A 22,481-nucleotide genomic window follows, 5' to 3' on the forward strand; every position below is an offset into this window, starting at 1 on the left:
AACACTTGTTATTGTCCTTTTAATTTCAACCCTAAGTGGCATCTCACTGCGCTTTTCATTTGTATTTTCCTAATGATTCATGGTGAGGATCTTTTCATGTGCTGATTACACATCTGTATACCTTTTCTTGTTTTGTTTTGCAGAACTATATATTTAAATTATTTGCCTACTTAAATTTTTCTTATGATTTTATTAAGTTGAAAATTTTCTCTACTATGCTGGATGCTATATCCTTTTCAGCTTTATCATTTGCAAACATTTTAGCCATTTCTTCTGTTTGTCTTTTCACTTTCTTAATAGTGTGCTTGGAAGCATGTAACTGAAATCAACTTTATTTTGGTTGCTTATGTTTTATGTATCACAACTAGGAAACCATTGCCTACTCTAAGGTTATACAGTTTTATATTTTATTCTAAGTGAATTTCAAAATTTTATATTTTAAAATTTTACATATAAGTGTTCCATTTTGAGTTAATTTGGGTATATGGTGTGATGCAAGGTTTCTGATTACTTTTCTCAGATCCTCTAGTGTCAGTTCTAAAAAAGTTAGTTTTATTCTAGATTTAGTGTTTTTAAGCTCATCTTTTTGAAATGATAAGCACATCCTTTTTCTTTTATTAACCCACTAGTCCTCAACACTGGCCCCATAAGCTCATATTCTTAAGTGTCTAGTTTAGGGGTAATGCAGACTTTGTATTAAAACAAAGAAATTATTGAGACATATTAGGGTCTAGTAACATACCCAAGGCAAACTTTACTGGCAGGTTTGTTTTCTGTACCTTTGCTAAAACTGACATAAATTATGCCCTTAAGGAGATGACTGAGCCAAATGTAAATTTTCTTTGGATTGTCTGTAAGGCCCAAGGCCTTCTCAAGAATCTGGAGCCCACTTCTTCTTCTTCTTTTTTTTTTTTTAATTGTTGATTTATTTATTTTCATCTACTTGAAAGAGCAACAGAGATAGAAAGAGAAAGAGACCTCCAGTCTTCAGGTTCACCCCTCAAATGTCTGCAACAGCTTGGGCTGGGTCAGGCCAAAGCCAGGAGCCCACAACTCCATGTGGTCTCCCATGTGGGTGGCAAGGGCTCATGTATTTACTTGGGCCATCATCATCTGCTTGTAGGTGTATTATAAGAAAGCTGAATGGGAAATAGAACAGCCAGAACTAGAACCAACATTCAGATATGGGATGCGGGTGTCCCAAATGGCAGCTTAACTTGTTGCACCACAGTGCTCATCCCCTCCCCCCAAAGTCCACATTCTCATTCAGTTGAATCAACAAGAGATTATGAGATGGGCAGAGTTTTTAAAGAGAGCAGGCCAGAACCTGGAGAAAATAGGTTTAAGAAACTAGATAGTCAAGTAACTTAGAGTTAAGAATTACATGTAATTTTAATAATACTAGCATTTTAGTTATACAAAGTAATTCATGATCATTGCAAAAAGTTGTACAACAAAAAGTAAAAAAAAAAAAGAAAAAAGATAATCATTACATTCAAGAGAAGCTTCTGAGAGAGGACTCTGATGTGTGTACCCGGTTATGTGTGGTATACTGCAATGAAAAAAAGGACATTAGCAAAAAAGAAAACTGAGGAAATCTGAATAAGACATAGATTTTATTTAACAACAATCACAAAAACTAAATACCTGAATCCTATTCCCAGAGGAAGTATCAATGTAATATTTGGTGCAATTCATTCTAAGACCCAACAATTCTATAGGCCCTGTTCTCAATATGTATTTTCAGTTTGTCAAATTGTTATTTAAAATAAATATAACCCTTATCTTACAGATTTGGAAAACAGTGCACATAATTTCCAAGGTTACATTGTTGTCAAGCACAAAAGCTAGAATTTGAATCCACAGACCCTGAATCCAAACATATTGTTTTCTGCACTAGATTGTACTGGTATATATTATTTCATAATTTTTCAATATGAAAATAAAAATGTTTATAATGTATTTTCATATACTTATTTTTACATTATATTTTACTATTCCCTTCATGATTATAGTTAATGTCTCATGTGACTATACTGAACATTTAAAAATTAACCATTAGAAATTAAATTTTTGTAGTTCAAAAAACCTTTGGGTATTTATAACTTTATATGATAACTTGTATTATTCATCCTATAAGACATTATTTATGACAACCATATTGTATTGTTTATGTGTACACAACTTATTTAGGCTGTTCACTCTAATGCACATTACATAGTTTCTAAGGTTTTATTATGATGAAACTGGGTATTGGTGTTTCTGCATACTTGTGTGAATACAGGATCATTGGAAAGTGAATAGTAGTTTAGGGAGTTAAAGAGGGGATTTTAGTTGTTTGTTACCCATTAATCCAATACCACCTCTAGTTCTTTGAGAGGGACAATTGAGAAAAGGGCAATGGTATGCAAAATACTATGCAAATATAGCTTAAGGATTATTTCCTCAGCTTCCTGTTATCAGCATTGTTTTCTCCCCAGGCTACAAACAATGTGGAAATTTTGGAGTTACCAATGCATCTGTTACATCTGTAGACAGGATATCGCTAGGTCAAAGGTTGTATATTTGTTTTTTGAAACTGTATGAATGTACCTGTGTTCCTCCATTCTGGTTAGCATAGCTTATTTTTTAAAATGTATCCTACTTCAGGTAAAGAAAGATTATTTTAAAGACTGTAGATAAAGATATAAGTTGTTTTAAAGAGAACAATAGCTGATTTTCCTATTTGAACTATCCATTCTCTTTTAGACTTTAATTAAAAGATTCAAGTGAGAATAATTTTCATGGTTTATAAAAAAATCTAGAAATTAAAAAAAGGGGGAACATCACACCAAATGTGAATAATGCAGCATCTATTTTAGAGTTACAGATATTCTGGACAAAATTTCAAGAAACTGGCACTTTTACATTGATTATTGCTCTAGTCAATTTAAAGATTTTTATTTATTTGAGAGAGAGAGAGATACGGGGGTGGGGGGAGAGAAATGTCTTCGTTCCGCTGATTCACTCCCCAAATGGCCGCAGAGGCTGGAGCTGGGGGTCATCTCCGATTTCAGGCTGATCCGAAGCCAGGCGCCAGAGCTTCCTCCGGGTCTCCCTCGCGAGTGCAGGGGCCCAAGGACTCGCGCCATCTCCTACTGCTTTCCCAGGCCACAGCAGAGCGCGGGGTGGGAAGTGGAGCAGCCGGGACTAGAACCGGTGGCCATTTGCGATGCTGGCTCCGGCCCGATACGCCACAGTGCCGGCCTGGGTTCCGCTCAATTTAACTTTCCAAATCAGAGCTTCTGAACGGCCTATAGGAATACCTAAGGGTAATTTTAAGCATGATTGGACAGTGTTGCCGCGAAAATATTTCTAGACTAGAAAATATCTGAATATCCGGGTTTTAGAGAGTTTCTCTCAGAGTAGCACTGTAGCCGGAGCTGGGGGTCCAGTAGCCCCCTCCCGTCAGGGTCTTCTGGGTCAGAGAGCATTTTGCCCCCCACTCCTGCCCCCCACAACCCGCACTGCGGCAAGCGGGCACGCATGCGCGGCCGCAGCGGCAAACTGACGCGCGTGCGCAGTCGGGGAGGTACGATAAATCTGCGTTGCGGCAGCGAGTCCGGCGCAGAGTTCCGGCGCTGCCGGAGATGCCTGACGCTTCGGCCTGAGGAGCGGTCAGTGACGCGATGGAGCGAGCAAGGTCGGTGCGGCGGCAGGCTTCTTTTAGAAGCAGCCTGAGGAATGTTCATTTTTCTTCAGCTATTCCAAGTTTGCAGGACTTGGAGTATTGAATGAACTGGGAAATAGGGTCCTAAAATCCTTTGTTCTGGAGAAACAGACTGGACGCCTTTGGAGGCTTGGGACTCGGCCATCCTGCCGCCATGGGTACCCGAGCTGCGCGGTCATGTCCCCGTATCTGTCCGATCTCGTCGTGTTGTGAGTGAAGCTTTGTCTTTCCGATCTGAGGCAGTGACTGGCGGTAGGGTGTGTGTTGATGGCGGCAGTGGCGGTGGGAGTACGTAGGAGCAGCCGCGCGCACCGCGGGAAGGGTTTCCGGGGGGTATGTCAAGGTTTCGGCGGCGCGGTGCGGGCTGGGGTATGCCGAGGTGGCTTCGACCGGAGAGGGTACATCAACAGGTCCGTGACGTAGGGAGGGGGCACGGCCGGCCACAGTCATCCCGACCTGTGGAGAGGGAGGTCTCGCGGCAGAGTGACCGCGCCATCGGAGGGGTGGGAGGAGATGAGGTCTGCTCAGTTCTCATGGCAGTGGCGCCACCGGGACATCTGAAGTGCAATGGGAAGATTGTATGTCGAGGTGAGCACAGCTCTGGCGTCGGAAAGATTTGTCTGTCAGAAGCGACTGGGTGGAAGCTGCAGGTTGATCGCTGTGATGTGGGAGACGTGAGAGGAAGATAAGAGGGGCTGAGGAGGCTTTAGTCTGAGGAAAACAAGAATTTAAGATTTTCTGTGGCTTATTGCAGTGGTCTAGTTTGCAAATTGTGATCATGCTATTTTTAAAACTGCTCCGCCCCTACAATGAAGCGAAGACTGCAGAAACATTTGTTTTCCTTGTATTTTACTGGTTTACTACCCGTCACGTTTGTGGGGAATGGTATGCTAGGTAAATACTGTGCAGAACTTTTATACATATTTTGACGTGCGTGAAATGACATCACAGGGGCTTCTTTTTCTGTTTGGGGCTTATCTTTGTGTTTCGAATTAGGGAATCTGGGGATCGCACGGTGGTCCTACGCCTGTCAACGCCATTGTGCAATTCTCTAAAGATGGCCGCTGCTGCAGAGTCGCGGATCTGCGCAAGCGCGGCAGGGTGGGGGGCGGCTGCCCCCTCCCCACAATATAGCAGGCAAGGAGGTAGCACAAGTCCGCCCGGCTTCCGCCCTTTTAGAATTCTACCAGCAAACATTCCAAAGGGGAGGAATCTAGCAGGTTGAAATGAATGGCTGCCCACTACTCAAAGTGTCGCAGTGGGGAGGTTGCGCAGGCGCAGTGGACATGACAGTTACTTCTGCCTAAGGTGGGGCGGGTTGTGGGGAGGGGGTTGCGTAGCCTCTGGCAGAGGAGCATAGCAGCTACCCCCTCTACCTGGCTCTTCTAGCTACTGCGCTTTCCCGCTCCTGCTGCAGCACAGTACAACAGTGAGAATGGGTAGTGCAGGCTCCACATGGAAGGCTTTGCAGCATCCCCCTCTCCACAGTGCTGCAGTGGAAGATGGAAAGAATGAGGGGGAGGTCAGGGATTTCTACAGCCTCTGCTTGTGTGGGATGGCAGCTGCAGTGTAATTCTGCCATACTGTTGCAGTAGACTGGAGCAGTGGGGGTCTAGAACTCACCAGCCACACAGCCATTTCAGGACCTGTTGTGCTGCAGGCAGCTGCATCCTTGGTAGAGATTTGTCTGGAAAAGCTTATCTTTCAGTTTCATAAATTCTCTTTTGATTGTATTGTACACAGCCTAATTCTCTTATCAAAATGGATTCAGTAACTCTCCCATAGCTTTTGATTTCTGGTTTCCAGAGTTGATAACTGAACAGTTGCTTCATCAAGAATTTTATCCTTCATCTCTGGATTTTCCATTGTGAAGCTGTTGCATAGATAATTTTCTTAAACCGGGTTGGGGGAAGGGCTGGGGGAATCGGGGTATGGTCCCAACCAAGGTGAGGGGTGTATCAAACACAGGGCTAGGAACTGAAAGCTGAAATTTTGTTTGCTCAGAAAAAATGGAATCAGAAAAGTGGGGAGAACCCTGTGGGACTAAAGGTGTGTGTGTAGGGTCAGGAGTTAATTGCCTTTAGTTAGATTTCTTAATTAATGATTTTGGACCATTTTGAAGTTGGAGCTGCTATGAAAATTAATGAGAAAGACCGTGAGCAGGATAATTGCTTTTCTACATTCTACTTGGTTTTAAAAAGATGTTTAAGAATTTTGTTTTCCTTTTCACTATTTTCATGCACTTTTTCTTTATCTCCTCTCCGCTCCCTATTTATCATTAAGGGTGTGTCTGAGTTGTAATTCACAAAAAGGTAAATCAGGGAAGCTTGAAAAACTTAATTTTGTAATTGTCTCTTTTTGGTTAGTATAAAAATAGCAGAGGTCTGGCATTGTCAAGTTCTTGTATAAAGAGACCAGTATGGTTTAACTGTAGTTCATTTGTCTATGCAGGCTTAGTGTTCATTCTGGTCCGCCATTTTGTAGTTTCAGCTTCAGGATCTCAATATGGCGGATCCCCTTGGAAGACCTGGGAAGTTTGGTCTCTCTCCTATCCAGTGAATATCTGGCTCAGTACATTAGGGAATTTTGAAAATGAGGGGAATATGAGCTCATCTTGTGATTTGGAATGAAGAAGCTTAGTGCAAGGACTTTTATATTGCTATTTGAAGCAGGGTCATGATTTGGGTTTATTCATAGATTTATAAAAATTTTGATTCCATAATTTATCTGACCGGTTTTTATTGATGAAGCATTTCTCCTATTTATTATCAATCTACATTCTTGTTTTCTCCTTACCATCTTCTTAATGTTCAATTTGTGTTCTAGCTAAAGTTCTAACATTTCACATTTTGGATGTAGATTTCCAAGTTAATCATCACTGCATTATGTTACTTAGGTGCTTTAGGAGGAATCCTTGAAGTGAGCAAGTTATGAGTGCTCTCCTTAGCATGTCAGGAAACATTGAGTTTTTAGAATCTTGTTTCTTCCATGTGAATTAAGACTGTGGCTGGTACTGTCTCTTATTTGTGGCTCAGAATGGAGCTAAAGTGACAGTTGTTACTGGCTAAGACAGCCTCTCTTACTTATTAAGGTAGGGGATGAATGTCATTTCTTTGTTCTCCAGTTCCAGAATGCCAGATGACACAAAATTCTCTTTTTTGATAATTCTCTCCAGGTTTTGTATTGGATATACTGATTTTTCTTCTGGTTGTGAAAATGCAGAGGGAAAGAATCTCACACTCTTTTAATCACCAAGAACAGAGTTAATTTTTATCCCACTTTTTTATATAAGGCACATTAAATATTTTATAGAAAATTAAAAAGTTTAGTATGATATTGTAGGATCCCATTGGTCTTTTACTTTGGAGTTTGTTTCCAGATTTTTTTAAAAATGAAAATGCTTTGGGAACAAAAATTAATATTGTATTAATATGTATGTATACACATACACACATTACATTTTCCTCCCTAACTGCTTATTTAAATCCTTTTTATTGTTTAATTGTAAAAGCTCCTTATGTGTTCTGGAACAAGACTTTAAAAGAACACTTTAAGATATGATTACCATACAGAAAGTTTTAAGTAAGTATATATATTGATGTGTTAGAAGTATATACCATACACCTTTGCAACCTTCACCATAACCAGTCCTCTAAACTTTGTCACTGACAAAAAGTTTCATTCCTCTCTATTTTTGTTATTGTTTAGATGTTTTGTTTTGGAAACTAGACTCATCAGCTGCATGAAATGCAAATCTTTTTTGCCATTATTGTCGTTATATTTTTTCTTTATTTTGAAAAAAAATTATCATGTAATTATTGTACATGTTTATAGGTCACAGTGCAAATTTTTCGACCTATGTATGCGTTGTGAACTGCTCAAATCAGGCAATTAGCATCCCATCTACCAACCTTTACTCCATATATGGAGCCAACCAAATCCTCTCCTTTACTTCTTTACATGGTATATAATACATTATTGTGATAGAGTAACCAAATAGTGCTATGAAACACTAGAAACTGTCCTGTGTGTTTTGTTACCCTGTATCTAAACTTCCATTATCCCCCTCCTTGACTATTCTTAGCCTCCAGTAATCACTATTTTTGAGTTCAGGTAGACATTTTAGCATCCTTTGAAGCAGACCTTTTTTGTCTTTCGTATTTGATGAAATTCAGTGTGTCTATTAAGGTTTTTGTACTTCAGGTGTCATGTTTGTGGGGAAACATTCAGTTCAAAGTAATGAAGGTTAGCAAAGTATAGAATTTTACAATTTAAGACTATAATGTATATTTGACTTTAAAAATAATTTAAAAGTTGGACATTAGGTACAGCAGGTAAGATACATGTGTTACATCCTGGGATACATTAAAATGCCTGGGTTGAGCCCAGTGTATGCTTCATGTGCTAGCTTCCTGCTAAGCATACCTTGGGAGGCAATAGGTAATGGTTCACATACTTGGGTTCCTGCCATCTGTTGGGGAGACCCAGATTGAGTTCCAGGATCCTGGCTTAAATCTGGCCCAGCCTCAGCTGTTGTAGGAATATGGGGAGTAAATCAGCAAATGGGAGACATCTTCCCCACCCCCGGCTTTTTCAAATGTATAAAAGTTAAGTTTTAAATATTTAAATTTTTTTAGTAATAAAAAACATAGGTTATTGAGAAGTCAAAAAATGTTTTTAAAACATCTAGTTTCAGAGAATTAGTTTTTGGAATGTGTCTGAATTCTCCCCCTGAGATGTAAGTTGCATGACTTGTAAAAGGCTCATTTTTTTCTGTTCATTCTGCTTTAGTGCTTTTAAATTACAACTTTGTGAGTGATTTCTACAGTTCCTAAAGTATACAACCTGAGAAGGAAATTTTATACTCAGTCAGTTCCCTTGACCAGCCATTTTGTGACATGTTCTGCTCATAAAATGGAGTTTTTTCCCTTCTTTTTCTTTTTGCTATGTTGATTATTTTTGTTTAAGCCTTTCTGCTTGTTTGGCAAACCCTAAGAAAACAGCATTGTTTTAATGTACACATTTTGTGATTTAAGCTTTTGTTCTACCACTCCATTCTACCAAATGAATATATTTTCTCAAACTAGTTTTAGAATCATTTTTGCTATTTTTGTAGTGGAGGATAAGTATTTATTGAGACTGTATTGTGTGTGTGTGTGTAGATGTATACATGTATATAAAAGAGCCTTTAGAAAGTTAATGGAACAAGTATATTATGAAAAGACTGCATGGATTTCAATTTTTGTACCCCACAATAAACATTTTCCATTTTCCACTAATTTTTTAATTCTCATTTTTAAGTGTATGTGAAGATACATAGTAGTGAATATATTCATTTAGCTTATTTCCTAACTTTTTGGTTCAGCCTAGTTTTCTGACATGATGGGTTTGTAAAATGAGAAAGTTGCTGCAACATTCATTCTGTTTAAAGAGTGATGATCTAATACTTGTTATTTTGAATATTGGGGTATTTTTTCTTAAAAGTCCACCATCTTAAATGTAGCTCCAAATATATACCTTACATAAATAGTTGTTTCAGAATTCAAGAAGTTGATCAAACAAATCCTCCTATTTTAGGGATCGCTTACACCTGAGACGGACTACAGAGCAGCACGTGCCAGAAGTGGAAGTCCAAGTTAAACGTAGGAGGACTGCTTCATTGAGCAATCAAGAGTGAGTATACACTGGGTTGAAAAGTAGTTCATGTTGACTCCTGTTTCAGTTGGAAGAGAGTAAAGTGAGCAATAAAGAGATTAAAATGTAGATAATTGAAGTACATGCATATATAACAATGAAATTATCCTTAATTAAATTGTTTTTAATTACATAGTCCTAATCCAGCCCAACTTGGATTTTCTTTTTTGTATTTATCTTTCAACAGGACAATTTCCAATTTCTTATATTTTTAAATCACTACTTATATGCTTGAAAAATGTTCTGTGCATTAGTGGAACATTATATTGATTCTTAATTCTGCAATAATGGTTTTGTTTTCTGTTAGTGTATACATAATTTTTCCTCTTATTAGAATATATACATGTAGGGGCTGTCACACAATTTAGGTTTCTAAAGGACAGCTTTAATTAAGAGTACATAAACATTTCAGTGACCTGAGAAACGCCGTATATACAGTGACTGTTTGGCATTTTATCATTGCCCCTAAAATTCTGACATACATTTCCATAAAAATTGAGTCAAATTTTAAAGCCTCTACCAACTTATTTCCCTTCCCTCCACAGAGATAACCTATAAGTACTTTGGTCTCTATCCTTCAGACCTGTGCATCCTTGCTCTTGTGGGTTTGTCTATGTGGGAAGTAGGGAGAGAAGAGGAAGAGAATAGGCGGGACACATTTCTAAAATTGCCTGCATGATACTGCTGTATGTATTGTATGAAGATATTCCTTGGGATTTTTCCAGATCAGTGTGCATACCTATCTTATAATTGTTTTAATCATTAATCTAACTATGCATTATTTCGTTTGTATTTCTTAACTATTAACAAGATAGCAGGTTGCTCTGAAAATCAGTGTATTAATACTAATTTCCTCATCTAACTTTAATTATAGAAGGTAGATATTAAATTTGTGTGTGTTATTTTCATGTGCTTATTTTATATACAAAAATTGTAAAAGACTTGCATATTTTAAATACCTAGGGAGAATAAGGACTATTTGTTTGCCCTCAATTTTATTTTTCTCTTCCAAGTATTGTTTAAATTACACTTTTGGAAAATTACTTTGAAAGGAATATTTACATTTTATTTATAAATATTTATAAATATTAGTATATTATGAAAGATAGTTTGTCCTTTAAAATAGATAATTTGATTTTACATTTTGTTATAATATCTTGATTTCCCCTTTAGTAATTGCAAAGTTTTAAAAAGTGTCAGTGCACTTCTGGGAATACCCTACAGTTTCCAAGGGATAATTGAGAGAGATTGTACAGGAGATAAAGATGGTGGTTAGAGTCTCTTGAGGGGATGTAGTTAGTATTTTATGTTTTGTTAAGAGTTTATCCTATATGGCCTCGGTGACATTGAATACAACTAATCATCTCATATTTAATCTTGTTTTGGGATGAGGTAAGCTTCATTTGGTGTTTTATTTGTACAAATATATGGAAATATTTGGATGCTTTTAAAGAAGAAATAACTTGAATTTTCCTGACCTTCTGTATATTATAGGTTCTTGAATTGGAAGGATATGAGGTGGGAGGGAAACTCTAATTTTCTCCTTTGTCTCTTTTTGAGTGTAAGGGGTTGCAGGAATGTGTAAGGTTTCAGTAGATACTGTCTGCCTTATGTTTCATATGCTTAGGATTGGTACACTTAATAGTAATATTTTACATATATGATGAATGTTCATTAGTATTTATCTCTATTAATCTGCCATCTTTTTCCAAACTATAAGTATTGCTTATCAGTCTTCCTGGAGGCATTGTGAAAGTATCTGCCCTAGAGACCAATAAAAGGTTATCATTAGTAGTCCTTCCAAAAAATCCAAAAACAAGTAAAAGCCAATATAACATGTAAACAGAATATTCCACAGATTAACATGGACATAATAAAAGTTCATTTTCCCCCTTCTTCTCATTTAGAATATCGATGATTATTCTGTCCTTAGTAGATATACCACCAAATCTGTTCCTGTTCTTTGGTATTGAATAACATTACTTTCTTATGTTTAGTCTTTTGTTGAGTTACAATTAAACTCAAAGGGTTAATGCAATAGGAAATTCTCTTTAGTTTTTTTTTTTTTTTTTTAATTTATTTGACAGAGTTAGACAGTGAGAGACAGAAAGAAAGGTCTTTCTTCCATTGGTTCCCCCCAAATGGCCACTGTGGCCGGCGCTACGCTAATCTGAAGCCAGGATACAGGAGCTTCTTCCTGGTCTCCCATGTGGGTGCAGGGGCCCAAGCGCCTGGGCCATCCTCCACTGCCCTCCTGGGCCATAGCAGAGAGCTGGACTGGAAGAGGAGCAACTGGGACTAGAACCCAGCACCCATATGGGATGCTGGCGCTGCAGACAGAGGATCAGCCAAGTGAGCCACGGCTCTGGCCCCATAGGTTTTAAGAAGCTGAATTTTTTTTTCTTTCTGAAACACTTTATAGGACTTCATTAGATAAGAGACTTGGTTGCCATTTGGTAACAGAAATCAGAATAGAGAATGGCCAAATTAAGATTCCATTATTCAGTGATTGGAATAGGAAATTCCAACAGTGTGTAGAATGTAATTAAGATACTAAGGCTTAATTACTAACCAAGACTTAATGCAGACTTCATAGGTAGATTGTATCATCTCTCTGTTAGACTCCTTTGAATTCAGACATCAGCTACAAGCTCTGCAGTTCCCAGACTACCCCTACTTTTGACAACTGGCAATAGATTCTGCTGCCCCTTCAGATTTTCTAAGTTGTTAAAATGACTCACAGAAGTAAAATTTTTATTATAAAATGATTGAAAAGAACATACTCATGGGTTAAGACCTAGGAGGGTCCCAAATTCAAAGCTTCCCTGTTCCCAAGATGCACCAACGAGGAAGCCCAGCAGAACTTTTATATATTAATGATTTCATTGTATTTTCATTTTATAGTCAACATTGATTGAATCCTTGGTAATGTGATTGAGCTCAGTTTCCACTGACCATCCCCCAACTAAGATATCAGAATTATAACCACTACCCTCTTACCTTGGTGTTTTGTGGTAGGGCTGGGCACCATCCTGAGTCATCGGAGTAGCATAAACTCAGATGTGATCTGAAGAATTCACTTGGAATAAAAAGATAATCCCCCTTTGGGGTAAATTTCTAGAATTTAGAAGTTACCTCCCCTGAACTAGGGACCATGGCCTGCTAAACTCTTCATCCAACAGTGTGATGAAAATGTTGAAAAACTATGAAGTAGAAAATCTTTTACCACTGTCCACATTTCCAAATCCAACTGCTAATGAATATTTTTGTTTACTGATGAAGCTTCAGAAAGTTTGTTGAAAAATGGAATTAAAAGTTGTTGTGGGGAGCAGACTTTTGGCTCAGCAGATTAAGCAGCTGCTTAGACACATGCAGCATTCTGTATCAGAGTGCTGGTTTGAGTCTTGGCTTCTCTTTTTTTTTTTTTTTTTTCCTAGCCAGCTTCCTGCTAATATGCCTGGGAAGGTAGCAGAAGATGACCCAACAGTTTGGTTCTCTGCCACCCATGTGTGAGACTAGGATAGTGTTCCTGGCTCCTGTCTTCAACCTGGCCCAGACCTGGCTGTTGGTGCCATTTCGGGGATCGATCTGTATCTCTTTCCACCTTTCTCCATCTCTTGGTTGCTCTGCCTTTCAAATAAACAAACAAATCTTAGGGTGAATATTCCATGAAACTTTTGAAGCCTCCTCTTATCTCTTTTTTTCCTTTATCAACAAGGGCATAATTGTTGGTGATTTCTCCTCCTGTGTCCTAGGCATGTCTTGTTGCATAACAAACTAAATTTCTACATCTCTTCTGTTCAGGATCAGGTTACTGATCCACAGGGGTATGTTGAGGTCTTTTCTTTAAAATGCCCTGCTTATTCATAGATGTATGATTTACCTAGTTTTGGAGCTCTTCAACAAGCTGTACCCTTGAGGTGCTTTTTTTCGGGTGGTGATATTTTAGGAGTATCAGTATGGATGATTGCCTTGAAAATGCATTACCAAATTCTTCACCCAGCCTATGGGAGAAAAGATGGTTTCCACATAGGATGATTGTAAATTGAGTGGCCATGATGCTGATACTTTTTCTGCAGAACTAACAACTCTTGGTCTTTTGGGTCTTTGGAAATATTCCTAGACTGGGTAAGTATTCACTGTTTCCTCGCACATCCTTGTGTTCAGAGACTTTTGTTTTATTTTATAGTTTCCTAACAAAGTAATGGCATTCTCTGAGCATTAAAGCAGATTGTCATAAATAGAAGAGTCTGTGTATTCTTTGATATGATTAATATTAATAAATATTTTTGTCATTTATGTATACTATGCTCTTATCATAGGTGTCAGTTGTACCCAAGACGTTCTCAACAGCAGCAAGTACCTGTGGTGGATTTCCAGGCGGAACTAAGACAGGCATTCTTAGCCGAGACACCAAGAGGTGGTTAAAGCAGTATTGGAATATCAAGGTAGCTGACTTCTAAGCAAAAACCAGGTTAGAGCTGATGTAGTAATGATGAGAAAATAAATCATTGAAAAAAAGGGTGTTTGGTGTTCATTTAGTAATCTGGGCACTTGAAAAGACTTTTTTTTTTAAAAATAAATACTTCTTATAAAAAAGCAAATTACATAAAGATTTTAAAAGAGTAAAAGAAAATCCTTAATGTTCCTGCCATGACAATGTTTTTGTGTCCCAATCTTTGTGGTGTGTGCTTTTTGGATAGTTTTATTTATGTTCTATTTGATTTTCAACTTTACCTTATATATAAAAAAAAAAAACTGTTAGTTAATGCTTTATAATTCTCCTTTGTGAGTGATTTAATTATTTTGCAAGAGTTTGTAAAGTAACATTAGTTTTCATTGCCATAAAATAGTGTGCTATTTAAAATACACTTACCAGTCTTATTATAATTATAATATCATTTATACTTATTGAATATACCATCATTATCAAGATTATTAGAGAATCTAAATATTTCCTTGGTTATTCACTAACTACTTCTTTCATTGTTTTGTCTTTTTTCTCACTTTTCTGTTTTCACCAATGTATTTCTTACTGGAATCAGCAGACAATGCAATAAAGATTATCCATAAATTTTTAATGTGATGTAGATTTATTTACTGTTTATGTTGATTTATATTTTCTAGAAAGTTATTCACATTGATTCAGTACCTTGTTTTTACTTCATTTTTTTCTGTTTTAAAAATAGAATGCCCTTATTTCAGAGAATTTGCTATATACTGTTTAGAAAATAGAATCAGAAAGGGTATATGGGTGAATTCTCTACTAGATTTTTATTTCTGTTTTTGAAATGTTGCCCCTCAACTTGAATTAATTAGGACTGTTTATGGCTACTATATTGAATTTAAATCTGAGAAGACATATTTTCTGAGAACTCCTCCCTGTTGAATCCTCAATATCCAACATTCCAAGATGAACTTTGTTGCAAATAAGCTAGGGAATCTGAAAATTGCCCCTCAGGGCATTTTTCAATGAGTAGGCACACACACAGTTGATTTTCTTTGTGTCTAGACATTTTTTGGCTTCTCAGTTGAGTTAGAATACTCTTGAAAACTTCTAAGTATGTTATTTAAATTACGTATTAGCATCTGCCAGTAGAACCATTTCATTTTCTCATATTTAATCATATCCTATGTTATTCTGTGTCCAACTGCTAGTTTCACCTAAACAGTGATAGCTATTAGGCTTTCATTAGAGTAGGAGTTAGTATCTGTCCCACTACATATTTTTGTAGATTTTTATTGATCTATAGCTATGTCTATGTAAGGCTCATGGCTACATGACACTACAGTGTCAATTTTTTGACAGATCAGATGATAGGGATAGCATGAAATATTTAATATCTTGTTCTTTTATATAAAAACATCTACTGATCATTATTTTAGAGACACAGATTAATTGAAAACACCACGGTGGTGCCAAGGGGTATAGCAAAGTGCTGAAGAAAGGGATTATTGAAAGATTGTATATGAAGTATGTAGAATACTAGGTATTTCTGCAGTAAGAGAAGGGTCTGGAAATCATATGGATTTCACTTGAAGGGTACTTTAATAATTGATACCTTCCTATTTTAATTATAAACATCTGAACAATGTGATAGCCAGGAAAATTGGAAAGTAAATTTATGAATATTACAGATTGAGCATCCTTAATTCTCAAACTTGTAACTGAAAATAATACAAAATTTTTTGAGCACTGACACCCCTGGTGGAAAATTCCAAACACCATGACTCTTTTCATGCACGAAAGTACCATATAAAATGACTGTATGCTATGTGGGTAAGTTGTATATGAAACATTATTTTGCAGATGCCAATAATCACGTATAAAATAATCTGAAATGCAAGATATGTCTGATTCCAAGCATCTTGGAAAAGGGATATTGAACCTCTAGTTTTGTTTCTTGGTACAAAAGGATAAGTATCCAAGTGTGGGTATAATATTAGAGTGAATCTTTTTCTTTTTAAAAATATTTATGGTTTGAAATACAAAGATGAACGAATGGACAGAGATCTCATCCACTGATTCACTTCCTAAATAACTGAAACAGGCAGGGTGGGACAGGCCAAAACCAGCAGTCAGGAATTCAATCTGGGTCTCCCATGTAGGTTGCAGGTACCCAAATACTTGAGCCTCCACAAGATACAGTGTTTGCAGAATGCTGGAATATGGAGTGAAGCCAGGACACCAATGTAGGTACTATGATGTGGTATCCAGTTATCCTAATGGTATCTTAACTACTATGCCAGATGATTTCCCCTGGAATGATTTTTAAATGCATCACAGGAAGTCTTGATTGATGTGAACATTCCTAGACTAGAGGTAGGTATTTGGACATTTGTGTTCAGTATCAGAGTACCTGGATTTGATTCACAGCTCTGACTCCTGACTCCAGCTTAGTACTAAAACAGCTCTAGTAGAGAGTGGTGATGGCATGAGTTATTGGGTTCCTGCCACCCACAAAGGAGACCTGGATTCCAATTTATGAGAGCTCTCTGTGTCTTTCTGTCTCAAATAATTAATACAAACTTTAAAAGTGGTTAGTTTCTCTTTACAACTCTTAGTTTTTAAATAAACACTTCCAATGAAGGAAAGTATGTGGTATTTAGTTGGCCGTGCTCTGTGGAAGAATATTTTCAAATTAGTTGTATATTCTCCCATTCTTTATTGTTCAGGACATCTATTCACAGGCTTAAACTTCTCTTATTCATTATGTTATTTTGGGTCAGAGATTACACATGATTGAAGTAGTAGTTCAGTCTCCTTGTTTGAATAGTTGCCTGTGATTTTCTCATGAATTTTAGATAATGTGTTACCTCATGTACAAACATTGGATCTTGGGCACTGGAGTATTCTTGATGCCATTTCTGTAGATATAAGTAGGTACATAGATAGTATAATCTGTTATCAGTCGTCTTACAGAGCAGTATAGACAGTATATTGAGGGAATAAGCAGATTGTTTACCATAAACTTTAAAAAGAATGCATGAAAGCTTGTATGTGGAAAATGTAGGTTGTTGGGTATACTGAAAAATTGTTAGGGATTTCTTGGATCTTAAGATCTAAGAACTCTCAAGATCTCATGGAATGTCTTACTGCAATTAAGCTTCTAGAACTATAGGAAACATCCCTTAAACATCTTAGAACTTTATGGAAAGAGTTATCACGTATTTTTATGTTCTTTTATATGTTGGCATAAAATTCCATATGTGCTCAAAACTTATTTTACTTTATTGTTTTGGTGTTCATGTAGTTTATAGTCATGATTTTAATGATTATTTTCAAACCATGAAGTACTCAGAATATACCTAACATTTAATGTGCTGTTTCAAAATTTTATCTATTGGAAACAGTGAAGAACAATCCTAGTGGAATTTAGCTTTTAATATGATTCTATTTTTATATTTAACTCCAAATTCCTACTCAAAAATAATATAATTTGTGTCTCTTTGTACCATCAGCAGTTTCAGCCACTGAATAAGATGCTGGCTAAATTTGATTGCCATATTGATAGCATTTTTTTTTTTTACAAAAAGTAATGGTGAAAATGTTAATTTGTTATGCATGACGCTTTGATAAACAAGAAAGCTGTCAATGAGCTTCTGTTAAGTAGTTATGTATCAGCCTTTGACATAGAAAGTCTTAAGCACGTTCATAATACATTTGGTTCTAGGTGAGGGAAGACTACATTTGAAGGTGCTCTTTGGGAAGGAAAGAATATTACAGCTGAATATTTAGGTTGTTCAAACAAAAAGTATCAACAACAAAATCTTTTTTTTTAATTTATTTATTTGACAGGTAGATTTATAGACAGAAACAGAGAGCAAGGTCTTCCTTCCGTTAGTTGACTCCCCAAATGGCCACCATAACCGGCGCTGTATGGGTCTGAAGCCAGCAGACAGGTGCCTCCTCCTGGTCTCCCATGGGGGTGCAGAGGCCCAAACACTTGGGCCATCCTCCACTGCCTTCCTGGGCCACAGCAGAGAGCTGGACTGGAAGAGGAGCAACCGGGACTAGAACCCGGCGCCCATATGGGATGCTGGCGCGGCGCCTCAGGCAGAGGATTAACCAAGTGAGCCAGGGTGCTGGCCCCACAACAAAATCTTGAACTAACTCAGGAATAATTTGTGTTATAAATACGTGAGATACTTAATTAATTTTAGGTGTGGGAGTAAAGCAATAACCTTAAAGGTAGAAAGGAAGAATAGTAAAATTTTGAGATGTTTAAATGAAAGTTACTGGTAAAATATAATTTAGTGAGTTTCATCAGTGCTAGCTATGTCGAATGTGGGAATTAAAGATGAAGGAGTAGTGAATGAGTCATGGGATAAAGGATTTTTTGAATGTGTTTTGCAGTGATATCTGTGCAAAATTGTCTGCCTATTTTAAAACATGGTAGATTGTAGTGCAGCTGTAACATGCTTTCCTCTGCAGGCTCCATCTACTGTTTGTGAAGCTTCTGCCCAGCTTGCATTGTTTCTAGGAGAACCTGCCATCATACCTTTATCTATAGCCTTCCCTTAGGTCTTAAGGGTCCTGAAATTTTACTTTGGACATTGAATTTGGTGGAACAGCAATCATGGTAAGATGTTTATGTATTAAGATGGGGGGGTGGTAAGTTGTTATAAGGGCATCAAATAGTAGTTTGCAGTTGTGTGTGGGTGCCTTTGGGTTCTGAAAATTTGAATAAATATGTAGACATGTATTCTAAATGCATTGAAAAAAAACAGGGATTAGCAATGTTTCTTTTCTTGTTAATTACTGCAAATTGGTTTCAAAACCATCTTGAGGTGTTTTAGAACATGAGAAAATTCAGAAGCAGTTTTTTGGTCATTGTTATTAGGGGACTATCTTGACTCTTAGGTCAGATTATAGTAGACATAAAGACTACTTTATGTGGAAAGCTTTTTCAAAACTTGAAGGGCTTGATTAGTACACAGGAGAACAATTGGCAAAGGGAGGGAGCAAGTGAGCATAAACCAGCCAGCATCCTAACCACAGAGTTCTGTGGTTCTCAGTCTAGAGCATGTATTATCAAATGATTGATACCATTCCCAAAGGGGTTAAAATTGCTAGGATTTGTTAACAGTCATAAGCTTCTTAATGCTTGGTCATCCAGTGTCACATTGCAAAAATAGAGATACAACATGTCTGCATGTTATGGTACCTTAGGAACTTGACAAGTTTTAATTGAAGTAGGAATTTGTCCAGGGTAAAAGAAATTGTCAACAAGATAATGTGCTGTGTTCCAAGATAGGATTTAAGATTAGACAGGTAAAGGTGTAAGATTAAAATTTCAGCTCTATAAAGAAACGAGGCTCGTGGATCTCTGGGGAAAGTTTTAGTTATGATGGGAACCTTTTTTAGAGGAGTTTAGTGGTTCCAAGTTCAGATTTGGCCCAATAAATTAAATGTGGAGGAATATAGGAGAAAAAGATAAGATAAATTTATGGTAGACTAGAAAAGGGATGTAGGTTAGAAAATGGACAAGGGCAAGCTGATCACTGACTTTATCTTCTTAATTCTAGACTGTGGGCAAGAGTAGCAAGATGCTACAGCACATTGACTATAGAATGAGATGTATCCTGCAAGATGGCCGAATCTTCATTGGCACCTTTAAGGCTTTTGACAAGCATATGAATTTGATCCTCTGTGATTGTGATGAGTTCAGGAAGATAAAGTAAGGGTGGTTTGGGTTTATATAATGGGAGATGGAGTCCGAGGCAGGGGCAAACCAAGTTGAGAGCTGATGCAGGGTTTTTAAAGGATAACTGAATAGCGAAGCAATTACAGTACATGTCTGCTTAAGCTCTTGGCCTTATCTCTGAATTAGGTCAGAGCCTTGCATCCAAGTAACTGTTTTAAATGTGAAAACAATCATTGATTTATTTGTAATAAAATTGTTCGGTAAGGTCAAAACAGAGTGATATGTTATTGTTTAGCTTCTGTAACAGTCTTTTGGATTGAAGGAATATTGATTGAAATAAAGGATAGTAGGGGTGGGAGTTCATCCTAGTGGTTAAGACAAGTACCCTGAGGTAATACCTTTCCCCAGTTCCTGACTCCAGCTTCCTACTAATGTAGACCTTGGGAGTGCTAATGGATAAAATGAATGGGTCCCTGCAACCCATGTTTGAGATCTGGATTAAGGCCCCAGCTCCCAGCTATGGTCCTAGGTGGATCATTGCTGGCATTTGAGGAGTACACCAGAAGATAGAAGCTCTCTGCTCTCTCCCTCTCCTCTGCTCCTCTTAATATAGTAACTGATGTTTTAATTTTGCCCGTCTTACCTAGTTTAGCCATGGCATTTCCATCTGTATTTGAGAAAAGTATTTTGTTTTCCTGTGGTGTAACATTAAGGGAAACATAGATACTGTTGATCTGTCTCAGTAACTTTCCCCTCCAGTGTGTCTTGTGAAATTGTGCAGAGTGTTTGTGAGCTTTTTGTCCCCTCTTTCTGCATTGAGCTTAGGTTTGTTTGTGAGGATGAAAATAACTCAAAAACTTATTTCAGCATCTTGGCATCAGGTGTTAATTGATGCTTCAAAATGTTCTATAAATGTTTTTGCTGACTGATCTAGAAATCATTGAAATTTATCTTAACTAAAATTTCATTGTGATATATAGGCCAAAGAATGCAAAACAACCAGAGCGTGAAGAAAAGCGGGTTTTGGGTCTGGTGTTGCTACGTGGAGAGAACTTGGTATCCATGACTGTTGAGGGGCCACCTCCCAAAGATGTAAGGAAAATGTGAAACAGGACAGACTTTTTTTAATAATTAAAAAAATGCATTTAAGTGACTCAGAATGTTGGTGTGGAAGCACATTCAATTATTTATGACTGTGGAAAGTGGTAAAACAGACATAGCACAGTATACCTTTATCAAATATGCCTATCACATACTGTCAGTTCTTGTTTGTCTGTAGTTTAGGATTTAAGGGTTTTCTGATGTGTTGTTCTATATGCTGGGTACCATCTAGATAAGGACAGGAATGGGCTGATTTATTTTTACTTGATGGGTTATACTATGGTGCCCTTATTTATTCACTGGAATGCAGAATTAATAATGGAATAGGTAGGATGGAAAAAATGAGGAGTGATTTGTGAGTAAAAGCTCAAGTGGATCATTTCATTTTAAGCTGTCAGTTTTCTTGTTTCAGACTGGAATTGCTCGGGTACCACTTGCTGGAGCTGCAGGTGGCCCTGGAGTTGGTAGGGCTGCTGGAAGAGGTGTACCAGCTGGTGTCCCAATTCCCCAAGCTCCTGCTGGATTAGCAGGCCCTGTCCGAGGAGTTGGAGGCCCATCACAGCAGGTAAGACACTAGGAGAGAGTTTTAGATTATAGAAAAAGTGTGACTAGAGTGTGAGGTTGTTAAGGTTTAAGATGCTGTACATCTTTTTATGGTCTGAGTAGCAGATGCTTTAGAATGAATGGATGATTATTCTAGAGAAAGTTAGTATGTTAGCTACTTTGATAATAGTAAATAACCACTATTGATTGATAGGAGAAATAAGTGAATATACCATAGTTGGGGAAAAAAAGAGCTTGTATATGCCATGATTTTTTTACAATATGGGAGTAATGATAGAAGAGAAATTCCTGTGTTTAGTATCTAGTAAGTTAAAGTTATAACTACTTTATATTTTTCTGTTTTTGAACACTTTATGAGAGATTGCCTCTTTTACTTTCTTTTCAGGTAATGACTCCACAGGGAAGAGGCACTGTTGCAGCTGCTGCAGTTGCTGCTACTGCCAGCATTGCTGGAGCCCCAACACAGTACCCACCAGGACGAGGGACTCCACCCCCACCTGTTGGCAGAGCAACCCCACCTCCAGGTAAAGGATTGGTGAACAGGAGTAACTTGGGTCTCTGATGGGAATTACTGGCACTGTGATGTGGAATGCCTGCATTGCAGGTAGTTGCTTAACCCTCTGCACCACAACACTGCCCCAGCTGCTTTGGAAATAGCATACAGGGGTAATAGCCAAGAAATGAAGACTTAAATTTACTGGTGTCAGGGACCATTTCTTCAGTATTATCTTAGGACTAAATTCTAACAACTTTCCTGAGCCAGATTAGGAGGACTTTATTTCTGATGTTTTTTTTTGTAGGAATTATGGCACCTCCACCTGGTATGAGACCACCCATGGGTCCACCAATTGGGCTCCCCCCTGCTCGAGGGACACCAATAGGCATGCCCCCTCCAGGAATGAGACCCCCTCCTCCAGGAATTAGAGGTGAATGGGGGCATGCAGCTTTAGCTGTCAGCCAGGGCCTTTGAATTATATGCTCTGTCTCATGGGATTTTTCTTTTACTTTCCAGGTCCACCTCCCCCAGGAATGCGCCCACCAAGACCCTAAGATACTGTTGATCTGTCTCAGTCACTTTTTCCCCTCCAATGCGTCTTGTGAAATTGTGCAGAGTGTTTGTGAGCTTTTTGTCCCCTCTTTATGCATTGATAATAGCTAATAATAAATGCATAGAACAATTAAACTGTGAGGTACCGTTGTACATTTTTTGTTGCCTACTGATTTTTTTCAGGTCAGAGTGAAACTTTTTTATCTTGAAGTTGTTG

At 37.7% G+C, this 22,481-nt stretch overlaps 2 protein-coding genes across 18 annotated transcripts in view; both read left to right on the top strand.

The window, feature by feature from the left end:
- Window positions 1-18,486, top strand: part of SNURF (SNRPN upstream open reading frame) — a 73,803-nt gene extending 55,317 nt beyond the window's left edge. The window contains exons 1-5 of one of the 16 annotated variants that reach the window (XR_016217198.1): window positions 3,607-3,682; window positions 9,287-9,382; window positions 13,726-13,851; window positions 16,013-16,096; window positions 18,339-18,458. Coding sequence is in view for 14 of the 16 variants with exons in the window: in XM_089309139.1 (XP_089165265.1) it covers window positions 3,887-3,918; window positions 9,287-9,382; window positions 13,726-13,831 (234 nt within the window). In the remaining 2 variants the exon portion in view is untranslated. Of the gene's footprint in view, window positions 1-3,606; window positions 3,919-4,061; window positions 4,298-9,286; window positions 9,383-13,725; window positions 13,878-14,448; window positions 14,485-16,012; window positions 16,097-18,338 lie in introns of those variants that run through there. The other 15 variants (XR_016217199.1, XM_089309139.1, XM_089309138.1 and 12 more) reach the window with 15 other exon arrangements.
- On the top strand, window positions 18,346-22,399 carry SNRPN (small nuclear ribonucleoprotein polypeptide N). 2 transcript variants are annotated; one of them, XM_070053558.2, is made up of 7 exons: window positions 18,346-18,486; window positions 19,433-19,584; window positions 20,532-20,643; window positions 21,065-21,217; window positions 21,602-21,740; window positions 22,017-22,142; window positions 22,229-22,399. In XM_070053558.2, the coding sequence occupies exons 1-7, from the start codon at window positions 18,484-18,486 to the stop codon at window positions 22,264-22,266; spliced, it is 723 nt and encodes a 240-aa protein (XP_069909659.1). In that variant the 5' UTR covers window positions 18,346-18,483; the 3' UTR covers window positions 22,267-22,399. The 2 variants fall into 2 exon arrangements, with proteins under 2 accessions (XP_069909659.1, XP_089165337.1); XM_089309211.1 differs by lacking the exon at window positions 19,433-19,584 and having other exon boundaries at window positions 18,348-18,486.
- The last annotated feature ends 82 nt before the right edge of the window (window positions 22,400-22,481 follow it).

This window comes from Oryctolagus cuniculus, chromosome 12 (genome assembly GCF_051225735.1).
Source record: "Oryctolagus cuniculus isolate XC-2025 breed Fujian yellow rabbit chromosome 12, ASM5122573v1, whole genome shotgun sequence".
Lineage (NCBI taxonomy): Eukaryota > Metazoa > Chordata > Mammalia > Lagomorpha > Leporidae > Oryctolagus > Oryctolagus cuniculus.

Coding starts and splice junctions, on each gene's coding strand:
- SNRPN (XM_070053558.2), top strand. Junction 19,585..20,531: donor GATGAGTTCAGGAAGATAAA/GTAAGGGTGGTT, acceptor TGTGATATATAG/GCCAAAGAATGCAAAACAAC. Junction 21,218..21,601: donor TTGGAGGCCCATCACAGCAG/GTAAGACACTAG, acceptor CTTTCTTTTCAG/GTAATGACTCCACAGGGAAG.